The sequence below is a fragment of the Miniopterus natalensis genome, chromosome 20 (assembly GCF_054644295.1).
Source record: "Miniopterus natalensis isolate mMinNat1 chromosome 20, mMinNat1.hap1, whole genome shotgun sequence".
Classification (NCBI taxonomy): Eukaryota; Metazoa; Chordata; class Mammalia; order Chiroptera; family Miniopteridae; genus Miniopterus; species Miniopterus natalensis.
The window spans coordinates 25,924,629-25,938,442 of NC_142100.1; the positions used below are offsets into that span (position 1 = coordinate 25,924,629).

The window sequence follows — 13,814 nt, forward strand, 5'->3', positions numbered from 1 at the left end:
AGGTGGAGGCCCTGCCAGCTCTGAATTTGTGTCCCATCCCCTTCAAAATTCACACCTTAAAGCCTGACCTCTAATGGGATGGTATGAAGGGGCCGGGCCTTTGTGAGGTGATTAGTGCTCTTATAAAAAGGGGCCCTGGAGAGCCCCTCCCCCCTCTGCTGTGTAAGATGCAGCAAGAAGGTGGCCACCTGCAAGCCAAGAAGTGAGCCCTCACCAGACACCAAATCTGTCAGCACCCTGACCTCACCTCGAACCTCCCAGCCTCCAGAACCAGTGAGAAATAAATGTCTGTTGTTTCAGGCCCCCAGTCTGGGGTACTTTGTTCCAGCAGCCGAGCCAACTAAACATGAGGATAGTATCTGGATCTGTGTTAAAGGCCGAGAATAGAGCACTGGCGAGACCCTCCATGCCAGACATCCAGGGATCCCAGTGTGTGCCCGGCACCATGCTTGGCAGCCAGACATCGACCAGGAGCCTAGCGGGCAGATGCTGTGCCGTGAAGGCCACAGCGCCACCCACAGGTGTGGAGGGCCGTGTGCGCATTGGGCGAGGCCAGCCCCCCCCCCACCTGTATCATGTAGAGCTGGGCGATGCGGTACTCCTCCACGGTCATCGGCAGAGGAATCCGATATTCCTTTATAATCATCTTGGAGTCCAGGCCTTCCCGGCGATGGGGAACTGCGTGTTGGGACTTCTAGGTGAGGTTCCTTAAATAACCATGACAGAATTCACCAAGGACCCCTGAGGGAGACAGAGAGGACAGGAGAGTCAGTTTCTGCAAAGGCCAGTGGGCACAAGAACACCAAGGAAGGGTCCGGTCTAGACCTGAGGCTGGAGTGCTGGTCCTGGTTCTACCACGAGTCCACCATGTGACCTTGAAGAAGTCCCCTCTCCTCCCAGCCACCTCGGGGGTGGCTCAGTTGATTAAGCACCGTCCGTCCCATGCACCAGGAGGTTGCTGATTTGATTGCTGGTCAGGGCACACACAAGATACAGGACCCTAAACCCACTGCCGTCAGGGAAGGACAGCCAAGCACCCAGGGCAGGACGTCTGAAGAACACACGGCCCCTTGGCAGGTTCCAGTGGCCACAACAGGGTCCCCTTGCTTTCCTCCTGGATGAGCCTGAAGCGAGGGGACCCGGCAGCCCCCAGCCGCCTAATGACAGAAGGCAGAGTGGCCGCCTGTCCCCCGAGCCCTCCGAGCCCGGCAGCTGAACCCACAGACAATCTCATTACGCTCATTCCGGGCCGTGAGGCAGACACACATTTCATCTCCGTCCCCCCTGGAGTCGGGGTGGGTTAGACGGAATTATATTTTATTGCTCTGCACAGGGCAGCCTCGGGGGCTTGGCCGGGTGAGAGGGAAGAAAGGAAAATACAAGTCTTGAGAGGCCCTTCTATGGGGGAAGCCAGGCGAGGAATTTGGGTGACAAACCCCACCCAGGAGCACAGCCCACAGCCCCTCTCTAAGGATAGCAGGGACGGACCCTCTACTATGGCCTCTGGCCCCTTCTCTCTAGAAAAGCCTTGGGCTTCCAGACCCCTGTATTCAGGACCCTAGAAAGGGCCCCAGGCCCCATGTACATCAGCGTTTTTGAGGAAACAGCGGGGCCGACAATGTCAGACTGGAGGCTAATTTGCTCGGTGACCAGGGAGGCCCTGGGGGGCAGGACCAGCCCTGGGCAAGCCTGTGTCTGCAGCCCTGGCCTAGATGTGGGGTGGAGGTCCCCCTCCTCATCCGCAGGCAGCCTGTCCAGCCAGAGTCCACAACGTGAAGAGAGGGGACAGGCCTGCAGCTGACCGAGAGCACATGGTGTCACCTGAGGAATCAAGGGCAGGAACCCAAAGGCATCAGGGACCCCCAGGGCATCGCGGGGGAAAGGCGGTGTCCAGGCAGCAGAAACAGCTCCCGGCTCAAAGGGTGGCCAGGCCGGAGGGGCTCCCGTGGAGACGGGTGGATTGCCTGGGTCTGGCTCCGGGGCGGCGGGCGGCGCACGCAGGAAGGGCGGACCGTCCTCGAGCTGCGGCCGCAGGGAGACACCCGCCTGGGAACAGCAGCAAGGGGATCGGGTGCACAGAGCCGATTCGGCGCTTCCCCGATCGGCGGGGGTCTGTCGTCACAGGTGGGATTTAGGACCGAGGCTACGTGGGGACAAAGCGGGTGTCATGCACCCAACTGCATTAGGTCTGGAGCGGCTCCCAGCGGGCCAGCGGAGCCTGCTGAGACTGGTGGCGGTGGGGCGGGCGGCCGGCGGGCAGCTGGGGCCACGGGCAGCCTCTGGAGACCTGGGGCGTCGGGAACAACCCTTCTGGCTTCCTGGGGCCTCTCCCCGACGTTCTCCAGGAAAGCCCCCCGTCTCTGCTGCCTGCTGCCCAAGCCTGCTGGTCCCCAGTCAGGGCCCAGAGCGGGAAACAGTAGAAGAGCTTCACCTGCCCCCGTCCAGGAAGGCAGCCTCCAGATGAACGGAGGGGACCGCAGGGTCGCGGGAGGGGCAAGGGGCAGCTGTTCCCGCCCCAGGGCCCAGCTGCCAGGCCTGGCGTGGGGTGCCATGGGGGAGCGTGTGTATGCAGCTAACGCATCGGCTGCCTCTCTGTCCCCGAGGGTAAAGCGGGAGCGGGCACAGCCCCCGGGGAAGTCTGAGCTGGAAGGAGCTGGGGGGGCGCGTAGTTCCACCTTCATCTGCTAGGCACTGGACTTCCACCAAGAGGGCCTCTGCTCCAGTCCGAGCGCCGGTTTATACATGAGAAGACGCCTGGATTTTGCAGGCGTGAGGAACTGGAGGGCGTAGCCCCCCGACAACGTGTCCCCGACAAAGTCCTGGCGCCCCCGCGGTCACCGGCATTGCAAGGTAAGCAATACATCCCACAGTGTGTGCCCGGGTGCCAAGCCGGGGACAGCTGCCAGGCCACTGCGGGACGTGTCATCAGGCTCCGTGGGACAGCGGTCGCCGGGGGCACCGCGGAGCCTGCCCTGCTCCGCAGGACCGGGGGCGGGCGGGTGGGGCTCCTGATTCCCTGCACTCATTCGCACACTCAGGCCACGTGAATAAATTATGAGTTACTTAATGCTGACGACGGCCTCGGGGCAGATCTATTACCCCAACTTCCCTATGTATTTTATTGAGACGTGACTCGCATGCCATGCCGCCCACCCTCTCAAAGCGTGTAACTCAGTCACGTTAATGTGTTTACAGAGTTGTGTGACCAGCACCACTATCTAATTCAGGACATTCTCTCGCCCCGAAAGGAAACCCCGTTCTCATGGGCACCCACACTCTGTTCCCACCCCACCCGCACCCCGGGCCCCTGGGCCCCCGGGCCCCAGTTAATCTACTTCCTGCGTCTGTGGATTTGCCTGTTCTCGACGTTTCCATTTAACTGGGATCCTACACCGTGTGGCCTTTTGTGTCTGGCGTCTTTCACTCAGCACCGTATTTTCAAGGCTCAGGCGTCAGCCCCTGCTCCGTTTACGGCAGAGCAATATTCTACTCCAGGGCTGGTACAGCCGTTTTTATTTATTGGTTTGAGGGGGGGGGGGGAAGGGAGGGAGAGGGGGAGAGAGACATCGATTTGTTGCTCCACTTATCTATGCGTCATTGGTTGATTCTTGTATGTGCCCTGAACCCGCAACCTCGATATATCGGGACGGTGCTCCATCCGAGCCCTGGCACAGCTGGCTCCTGTCTGTCCGTCCGTGGCGGAGCCCCCACTGCCTGCTCCGGCCTCTGGAATGAGGGCCCCTGGCACTTAGTAGGGACTCGGGGAGGTCTGCTTGGCAAACGCTCCCCAAACCCAGCGTCTCCAGGCAGATGACGCCGCGGAGCAGCCAAAGTGCTAATGACGACTGCTCCGTTGGCTGCTCCTCCGAGCAGCGAGGCTCCGCCAAGAGCAGCGCTCCCTCCCCGCCGCGTCCCCGAAATAACAAACCGGCTTCTTGACAGCGTCTGTGACTCAGACTGTGCGCGGAGCCAGACGGGCCTCCCCCCGAGTGTGCGTGCAGGGGAGCAAACCCCAACCAGACAGACACACAGGCAGACAGACAGACAGAGGGCCGCGGGGGTTTCCCACGGTGGGGTGGGGCCCCGGATGAGATAGGGCCCTGCCCGCGGGGTGGCCCAGGTGGCCTTCAAGTGGCCGCCAGCCCCTCTCAGATGCTCACGATTTACACTCTGCAAAGTCAGTGCCTGGAAGCAGCCAGAGCAGGCGGGGAGAGGAAAGCCCAGAGGGGCTGAGTCACCTGACAGCCACACAGCGAGGCAAGGGCAGGAGGCCTAGAATCACGATTTAAGGCCGTGACCCTGGGTCTGATCTACTTTGCTCTTGGGCAAGCCAGGGTCCAGGAGCCTCAGGCCACCAACAATTGGGTCCAAATGTTCTACTCAGAAGGCAGCAAGCAGGCCAAGCCGGATCCTGAGTCAAAAGGCCCAGCTGGCGTCCCCCGGGGGCGGCGCGCATGTGTGTGTGCACACACGCACACGCACACGCACACGCAAACTCACGCATCTGCACAACACTGCCCAGGTCCTTGCTCGGCCTCAGTGAGCGAGTGGCATGGCCTTTAGGGCCATGCTGCCCGGGGCGGCCGGCTGGGCACTGTCTACTCCAGGCGGTGACGTTCTCACGGACGGCACCAGGACTGGCACCCTCTCGAGCTGGGCAGTGCGGGCAAAGGGCCCCGCCTGATCTGGGGCAACGCCTTCCAGCGTCTCACGGCTCGTCCCTCACTGTCCCCTTATCCTAGCACGAGGGCCCCTCCGTTCTCAGGAACTGCCCGTCGGTAGGTGACGCGTGGGCAGGGAGAACCGGCCGAGGCCGGGCGGCAGCCGAGGGGAAGGGCCCGGCGTTTCCCGAGTCGTTCTGGGGGCCGGGCGGGAAAGGAGGGCTCGGCGCCCCGGGACCTGAGAGGAACCGGGCTTCTTCCCTGAGCTGAATCTCACCGAGGTCCCCAGCGCGCCCTCCCTTTCTCCAAACGGTGCTCCGTGCCTGCCCCTGTCTCTGTATCGATTGATTGAGTGATTGATTTTAGAGAAAGAGAGAGAGAGAAACATGAATTTGTGGCTCCACTTATTCATGCTTCATAGGTGGATCCTTGTAGGTGCTCTGACAGGGGATCGAACCCGCAACCTTGGGGTATGGGGACAATGAACCGACCAGTGGAGCTACTGGGCCAGGGCCCTGCCTCGGTTTTCACCAGTTCAGGGAAATTCTCGGCGGCGATCTCGTCAGGCCCGGCCTCTGGCCCATCGCTCTCCCCTCTCTGGAAACCTCATCACGCGGGCGTCCTGCTAGCGGCTCCCGGGCGGGTCTCACCCTCCGCGGCTCCCTGGTCCTTCCAGCGCCGTGTCCCGGGCGACGGCCTCTCCGCCTTCCAGCTGCTGATCCGGTTCTGACTGTTGTCCTATAAAAAGTCCGTGTGGTCCTTTTCCAAATCGGCTTCATTGTTTTTTATGCCTTTTTGTTACCTGCACGTACAGGGTGTCCCCCCAAACATGTACACACACTTTGGATAATTATTAATCCCAGGGGGTTCAATCTGAAAAGAAAGACACATCCATCGAGCTGTCAGCTGTTAAGCGTGTGTATGTTTTGGGGGACACCCTGTATTTTTTTTTTTAAGTATGGTGGTTGTTTTTTAAAATGAATTTTGGAGAGAGGAAGGGAGAGGGAGAGAAACGTCAATGATGAGAGTCATTGATCGGCCGCCTCCTGCAGGCCCCCGACTGGGGATGGAGCCCGCAGCCCGGGCCTGTGTCCCGACCGGGAATCGAACCGCGATCGCCTGGATCCTAGGTCGAGGCTCAGCCGCTGAGCCTCGCCGGCCGGCGGGACAGCCTGAATTTGCAACCTTGCCTTTTCTCTGTTTAAACGCAGCAAGCGTGGTCCTTTGATCAGCGGGGCCCAAACACTGCCGTATGGGGGTCCGCGGCAGTCTCTGCTGTCGCTCGTCCCTGCCGGCTCCGGAGCCTCCGGTGCCTTATCTGCTCTTCCGCTCGGCTATTTTTGACTCCGAACGGCTCGTGTTCTGCGGAGGTTATTTGTAGAAACCCTGGGAGACTTCGGACGGGGTCTGTTTTTCCTGAGGCCTGTATCTGTTTCGCCGCGAGCCTGGGTTACTGCCCATCTGAGACGCTCCCCAGAGCCCCGGCTAGCCGCTCTCTGCACCCCTTTCTAATTCTTCTGTTCCTCCCCAAATACGGGGTGTCTCCCCAAAATGTACACACACTTTAACAGCGGATGGCTCAATTCTGAAAATGAAATAAATTTTAATAAACGCTGCCTTTATAATTATTCACAGTGTGTACGTGTTTTGGGGGGACGCCCTATAGATAGGGTGTACTTGTTTCCTGGGGCTGCCCCCACACGGCACCACCAAGTGGGCGGCTTTAAGCAACACGCGTGTGTCCTCGCGGGGTTCTGGGAGCCGAGGTCCAGAACGTGGTCACTTGGTAAGCTTGGGCCTCACTCCATGGCTCCGTGCTGGCTTCGGGGGTCACAGCACTCTCATCCCCCCTTCTCGTCATGTGGCATTCTCTCTCCGTGTGTCTCTGGGTCCCTGTGACCTCACATCACCTTCTTATAAGAACACCGGTCATTGGAGTCAGGGTGCCCCCCACCCCAACAGGACCCCGTCTTAACTTGATCACATCTGCAAAGGCCCTAGTTCCAAATAAGCCACATCCACAGGCGCCCGGGGCTGGGACTTGGACACGACTTCGGGGCAGACAGTTCAGACCACACTCAGGCTGTGTTCTCTCTCTGAGCTGCTTGCACAGCACAATCTCTATATTTTCTTTTAATTAAATATGTGGGGTTTTTTTTTAAAATTAATTTCAGAGAGAGGAAGGGAGAGGGAGAGAGAAACATCAATGATGAGAGTCACTGATCGGCTGCCTCCTGCACGCCCCCGACTGGGGATCGAGCCCGCGACCCGGGCACGTGCCCTGACTGGGAATCGAACCCTGATCTCCTGGATCCTAGGCCGGCGCTCAACCGCTGAGCCGCGCCGGCTGGGCGACAATCTCTACATTTTCTTCTCAAGGTCGCCTGCACCCCGGGCAGGTCCCCCTCTCGCGGAGCCAGCGCCGGGTACCCCGACTGCCTGCAGGCGGTGTCCCCCCCCCCCCGCCCTGCTGCGCGCCCGTCTCTGGCGAGCAAACCGTTTCCTCCGGAAGGGCGTGCAGGGCAAGTTCACTCGACCCCAAGGTCAAAAAACGACGGCCGATTCCAAGCCCGCGGGGTGACTTTCCTCTCCGACCGCTCTGAAATCTCACCGGCTACCTCCTGAGTCCACGGGAGCCGCGGCGGGTCGACCCCATGGGGAAGGACGCAGCTGGCTGGGGGTGCAGGGCAGACGCCAGGCCACAGTGTTCTGGACACAGGCCACCCTGTCATCACACGGAGACTTCACCGCGAAACACGGGCCCTTTCTGTCACTCTGGGGGTTCGCCCTGGGGCTTCTCACCAATCTGGGTCCCCCTTGCCCGGGGCCGACCTCGAAGGCTGTCTCCCCCGCAGGAGGTGGTGACACCGCCAGCTTGGCCCCACCCCGAGAGCACAGTGCCAGGCGGGCTTGGTGCTAAACAGATACAATACCCGGGACGAAAATAAACCCCAGCTCGGTGACATCTTGACGCAGCTTCGCAGGAACAGCAGGCTGCTGTGTACACACTGTCCCGCTCCGCACGCCTGTTTGCAAATCACCAGACGCCGGTGGACTCGGCGCAGGCTCACGTGTCTCCCAGCCACGCGGAGGGAGCTCGGGCTGCGGGATCAGCTGCACAGCCAGACCCGTCCCTCCAGCAGGCCCGAGGCCCCCTCTCCCCCTCTGGCCAGACCCTTAAGCCCCCCTCGTCTGCTCCCCTCCCCCAAAGAAGCATCCAGGGCGGGGGGCCTGGTGCCGGGGCGTCCCCAGGGGCCTCGTCTACAAGCGTCCCCGATACAGTAATAATGCGATGGTTTTCAGACAGGCGCACACACGTGCAAGATGTCAGTGGAAACCGCGCGAGAGCAAAATTAAAAGAGACGGAGAGGAGCTGAGAGCAACGCCTTTTTAAATTTTCTTGTAACGCTCACCCCAAGAGCCGCGAGGATGTTTTTTCCATTGATTTCTCCGGGGGGTGGGGAGAGAGAGAAACATCAGTGTGAGACACACACATCGACTGGCTGCCTGCCACGCGGGCCCAGGCCGGGGCTGGGGATCGAACCCGAAACCCGGGTACGTGCCCTTGACCGGGAATCGAACCCTCGGCCCTCCGGTGCGAGGGCCGGCGCTCTAACCACGGAGACTCGCCAGCCAGGGTGAGAGCGGCGCCTCTTAGTGAAGGGTTCGCACCCGCCGGCCGCTGCCGCAGGCCCCGCCTCCCTCTGGGCGCTTCCCTGGGATGCTGACCTCTCCCCACCTGAATCCCAGGTCCACCTGGCTCCCGGGACGCTTCCTGGTCCCAGGCCCCGTCGAGCGTCCGTGAGTCAGCTCTGAGGGTCCCTGGACGCGAGGCTGGGGCGGTGCAGGGTCAGTGGGGAGAACGTCAGGCTTAGCTGGGGCCACCTGTGCGTGTCGGGTAACTCTGGCCTCGGTTTACCCGTCCGGGAAGGAGCGCTCACACCTGAACTCGGAGGGAGCTCCGGGGCGACGCTGGGTGGGGGCGCGGAGGCTGATAGCTCAGGCTTGCGTTGCCTGGGAGACAAGCTCCTCTTCTATTTAGAGCTGCCCCAGGGAGCTGCGTGCCAGCTCCTTGCAGGGAAGGCTTCACCTGGGCAGGCAGACGCGGGGACGGTGCCACCCGGAGGTGCCTCCTCGAGGCTGGGTCAGGTTATCAGTGTCAGCAGCTCCTGACAACACCAGGAGGCTTGGGACCGACCGCTGCCTCCTTCCATGAGACGTAAATCGAGGAAAAATGGAACTGCCCTGCCCTCTTCCTCCAGCAAGTCCCCCTGGGTTGACGGAGAAAGGCTCAGTCTTTCTGGCGTCTCCAGCCCTGGGTGACATGGACACTGCCCTCCCTGCCCTGGGCCGGACGCCGGGGTGACCGCCTACAGCCTGGGCCTGGGGATCTGGCTCTCTCTCTACATTCAGCCCAATGAGGGGGCCACGTGCACCTGGTTCCCCCAGGATTTCATGAGGCCGACGACCAGGGCGTGGAACATGCCCTGAAGTTTCCCTACAGGGCTTCGTAGTCCCAGGAGCTCCCTGTCCACGGAGGTCCGGCCCTTGGCCTTGACCGGGGATCAGGCAGGTGTGGACTGAAGTCGCTGCTGCTCGCCTTGGGCAAGCTGGGGTGCCCTGAAGCCTGAGAGCCCAAACGGGTGGGGTGCACGTGTGCGTGCGTGTGTGTCTCCCTCTGTCCCCAGTGGGAACACTGGGAAGAGCAAAGGAAAGAATGTTCCTAAGAGTACAAGTAGTCCCATGAATCTCTCATCCTATAAATATTTACCCAGATCGGCCTGGTGTAAATCAGCACCGGGAGGGGGGCGCGACCCGGGGCTTCTCGGATTCTCCCCGCTCCTCAGGAGACGGGCCCACAGACGGGGCTGAGGCACCCGGGCCCAGGGAGGCCAGGGGCGCTGGCGCTGAGAGTTCAGGCTCCAGCCCAATCTCAATGTGCCACGGCCGCAAATCCAGGGAGACACGCCACTGGGTCCCCAGACACCCCCCCCCCCGAGAGGCAGCAAATGAAGCCGCAGGTGTGAGCCCCAGCGCTCACCCTTCTCACCTCTCTGTCCTTAGAAATAATACTTAAAACTCTGAGCCTCAGTTTACTCATCTGTAAAAGGGGGATGGCGATACATCCAATGAGGGGGTCAGGCGTGAGTGTGCAGAGCACCCCACGCCGCGCCTGGCAACAGGGATGCGTTCTAGCGCCTACAGTGACATTAAAAATATCCCCCCCCGGGTGCTGCCAGGGGCTGGGTGCTGGAGGCGCCGTGGGCGGCATCACCCCTTCAGCCCCAGGAATCTCAGGGAAGGACACGGTGGAGAGTTGGGGGCAGAGGCTGCTTGTAACTGGTACGAAAGCAGAGGCCTTACCCTCGGGCCAGAGGTGTCCAAGAACTCAGAGCTCCCTGCACTTTCGGGGCATTTTTCGGCAGCATCCGACAGTCAAACTCGACATTTCTGCAGCGAAAGACGCGAACGAAGACACGTAACGGCCATGAAAAAATGGCCTCACCTCGGTTCAGGCGAGACTTGGCTGCCAAACGAGTTACGAAAAAGCGTTTAGTTGCTGGGCTTGGGGATGGAAGGTCAGGGACCCTGGCTCGCACCTTGGGGTGTTTCTCCCCTGACTGGGAAACAGCCGAGCCTCGGCCCCGACGGGTCACACGCACCCGCCCCTGAAGCTGGCCCCACCCCGACCCAGGGGACGCAGCACAAGGTCAGTCACAGAGCAAAAGCCAGCAGCACACGGACACAGACCGTGAGCGACGGGAGCGGATTTCATCACTGGCCGCAGGCAGAAGCCCCGTTTGGGGACAGAGCCCAGCCCCGTGCAGCCCCGTGGCCACAGGCACCTGCTCGGGCCAGCGCCTGTCCTCCCGCGTCCCCAGGCCTGCACCTGGACAAGGGGGAGGGCCGGGGGGCAGGGCTGGGCTGGATCCTGGAGGGCCAACGAGAATGGCAGGCGAGCCCTGGCCGGCGGCTCAGTGGTTAGAGCACCGGCCCATGTACCGAATGGTCGCGGGTTCGATTCCCAGTCAAGTCTCTCCCCCCTCCCTCCCTTCCGCTCTCTCTGAAAAGCAATGGAAAAAATGTCCTCAGGTGAGGCTTAGGAAAAAAACAAAAACCAAAAAACAGCCAGGACTGGGAGAAATAACCCATCGGTGTTGTCACCGACCTTCCCACGCCTGTTTGGGGCCTCTGTCCGCACAATCCCACGACACACCCTCCCCGGCCCCAACTGGGAAACTGCAGCAAACAGGACGACGGGGGCCTTGGTCAAGGCCATGGGGCAAGTCAGGCACAGGGAGGGCACGAGAACCCTTGATTCCGGGGCCAGGGCTACACCAAAGCCCTCCCAGCCGGCACCCCGAAGCCACCAGCCTGGGGCGGCCTCTCGGCAATCCTGGGGGCATCGGGCGGGCCGGGCTGGGGGCAGCTCAGGCAGGAGAGCCCGAGGGGAGGGCGCGAAGAGGGGGTGGCCGGGGTGCGGGGAACTGAGTCATCTTCAAGGCCCCAGCCCACCGCGCACAGCCTGGCTCTCCCATCTCTGGCGGGGAGCCTGGGGCTATTTCGGGAATCTCTGCACACAGCCTGCCACTTCCCTGCCCGGCTGACGGTCAAAAACAAAGCCAGCCCCGTGTCAGCGGGGTGGGGAGTGAGAGGCGGCGAACAGCCCCGAGCTGAGAACAGCAGGACGGGGGGCAGTCGGGGGGCGGCAGGGGCAGGTGCACCCCCCCTCCCCCCCCCCCCGCCCTGAACAAAACACAAACCGGTCGTGAAACAACCAGAACCAGCTGGAGGCCCCGAGGCACCACGGGAAAGGCCCGCTCTGGAGCCAGGCGGACCCACGATTGAACTCGTGCTTTTCCCGAGTTGTCTACCCACTCTGGGCCTCGGTTTACCTGTCTTTAGAAACACGACCCATCTCTCAGGGCGGGGTGGGGTTAGATGGGACAACGCCGGGGCACTGGGCACCTAGACAAAGGGTGACGCCTGGCCCTGGCCTGACACACTGGGTCATCCCTCAGAGGCTGCTCAGGGCCACCTCTGCCGGGCAGCCCCCTCCAGCCCCCGTCCTGCAGGCGTCTGGACACAGAGACCCTCCTGAGGCCCCCAGCAGGTCATGGCAGGTCTGGGCCTGGTACCCGCCTAAACCTTCCAGTCTGGTGTTGGTGTCACTGTGTGGAGACTGATGTCAACGTCACCGGGAGGTGTGTTCAGACACAGGCCCTGGACGCCTAGAGATAAAGGCTCTCGCAGGAGCCAGGTGTCAAGGTGACACCTCTACAATGTGCCCCGGGGTGAGGTGCCCGGTGAGGGCTGGGTGTTCAGAGAGAGGTAGAGCAGAGCGAGGGTAGGGTGCCCAGCCCCCTAGGTGGGCAGGATGCTGCAGGACATGGGAGGGGAGGGAGACCCAGCTGCGGAACCCCAACAGGGCTTGTTCAAGGGCAGATTCCGCGCCCTCCCGCCCTGGCCTCCTGGACAGAGGAAGCCCTGGGCCCTGAGTCTCTCACACTCCCCGAGGGTCCTGGGAAGCCCCCCAGAGAATGAAAAGAATGGCCTGGGTCAGCCTCTCCTGCAGGTGGACACGGGCTTGCCTGAGGTCCCAGGGCGGGGCCGACACTAGAATCTCCGTCTCCTGCAGCTGCTGGTGGGGACACCTGGAGTCCCGTGACTGAGACCCCTTCACTCCAAGAGCCCTACTCCCAGGGAAACCTTGCGGGTGGGCCCCGCCGGCTCCCGGGCACTTGGCCTGACGCCCCTCTAGGCCTTTCCCAGACGGTGACGTCACCGCACGCTCTCCTGCAAGCCTCTTGCTCCCAGTGGCTCCCCAGGGCCTGGCTGGAGCAGTTGCTCAATAAAGGCAGGCGCCCGGCAAATATTTGCTGTAAGTGATTGAAGTCCACGCTCTGTCCCAGAGCGGCCGTCTGACCTTGGAGGGTTCACTCAAGCTCTCTGCGTGGAAAAGATTCCAGGCCTCCGCCTCGACCGTTTCACAGGGCAAAGACGGGACGGACCGAGGAGCAATCCCAGCGTGAGCTCTGAGCCCCGCTGTTAACGCACCACACACGGCACTGAGGGTCCAGGGCAGGAGCCCGGCCAGGAGACCACAGGTGGACGGGGGCGGGGGGGGGCAGGTGAGTCCCCTGCAGGGAGGCAGGCGGGTCCCAGCCGTTCTCCCCGCCTCTTCCCCTGCACCGTTCAGTGCTCCTGGGGGTAGAAATCCTGCCACAATCCTGCACCCGTGGTGGGACCTGGGCCAAGACCCTGAGAATGACCAGGCTGCAAACAGGAGGTCGTATCAGTCAGTGCTGCCCAGGCCCTGGGAGCTGGACTGGCCGGTCCCCAGCCCTCCGTGGGCATCGCCTTCCCAGCTCTAGCAGAAGGGTTTGAACTGACCCATTTCCAGGGGCCCTTAGGCCTCACGGGCAGTGGCTCTGAACCCTCCCGGGCCACAGACTGGCAGCTCCGAGGAAAGTGACGCGAGCCAGGCCAAGGGAGGAGCCCCTCCCGCTGGCTGCCTCACGTGCGAGGTCCAGGGGCTGCCAAGCGGTCAGAGAGGCGCGTGGCTGCCCATCAGACGGGAAGCTCTGCTCCGAGTGCCCTGGAGGCCGCTGCCGCTTGCTCGGAGCCGCGTCTTCTGAATGACCTCACAGGGACCAACCGGTTCTGCAGCCCGGGCTGGTCATGGGGGGCACCCCAAAGGCCCTGAGCCAACGTGCCCCTTCATGCACCGGCCCAACCTGGATGGACTTGGGGCAAAAGGCAGCCCCAAGAAAGGGTCCCGGGTTCTGTTCCAGCCAAGGGCACGCACCTGGGTTGCAGACTCGACCCCCGGCCCTGGTCGGGGCACCTGCGGGAGGCAACCAATCGGTGCGTCTCTCACATCGACGTCTCTCTCTCTCTCTCTCCTCTGCTTCTACTCTCTCTGAAAAGCAATGGAAAAAACACCCTCGGGAGAGGGTTATAAAAAAAAGAAAGAGGGCCTCAACGGTGCCACTGCCGTGGGGCAGGGACGTCACCAACGCCAGCAGGGCCCCTCCGCAGCTGTGAGCAGGGGGCACCGGGAGGCGGGGGGAGGAAGGAAGCCGGGGGGAGGAAGGAAGCCGCTGGCTGGTGATCCAGACACAAATTCTGGCCCCTGCTCTCCTGCTGGGT

The 13,814-nt window shown here is 62.1% G+C and overlaps 1 protein-coding gene across 2 annotated transcripts in view; it reads right to left on the bottom strand.

The window, feature by feature from the left end:
* The window catches only part of PITPNM2 (phosphatidylinositol transfer protein membrane associated 2), a 76,007-nt gene that overhangs the window by 26,154 nt on the left and 36,039 nt on the right, over positions 1 to 13,814 (bottom strand). Inside the window, exons 1-2 of one of the 2 annotated variants that reach the window (XM_087828456.1) lie at positions 826 to 1,928; positions 569 to 741 (exon numbers count right to left, since the gene is read on the bottom strand). In XM_087828456.1, coding sequence (XP_087684582.1) covers positions 569 to 646 — 78 coding nt within the window. In that variant the 5' untranslated portion in view covers positions 647 to 741; positions 826 to 1,928. Of the gene's footprint in view, positions 1 to 568; positions 742 to 825; positions 1,929 to 13,814 lie in introns of those variants that run through there. The other variant, XM_087828455.1, reaches the window with a different exon arrangement.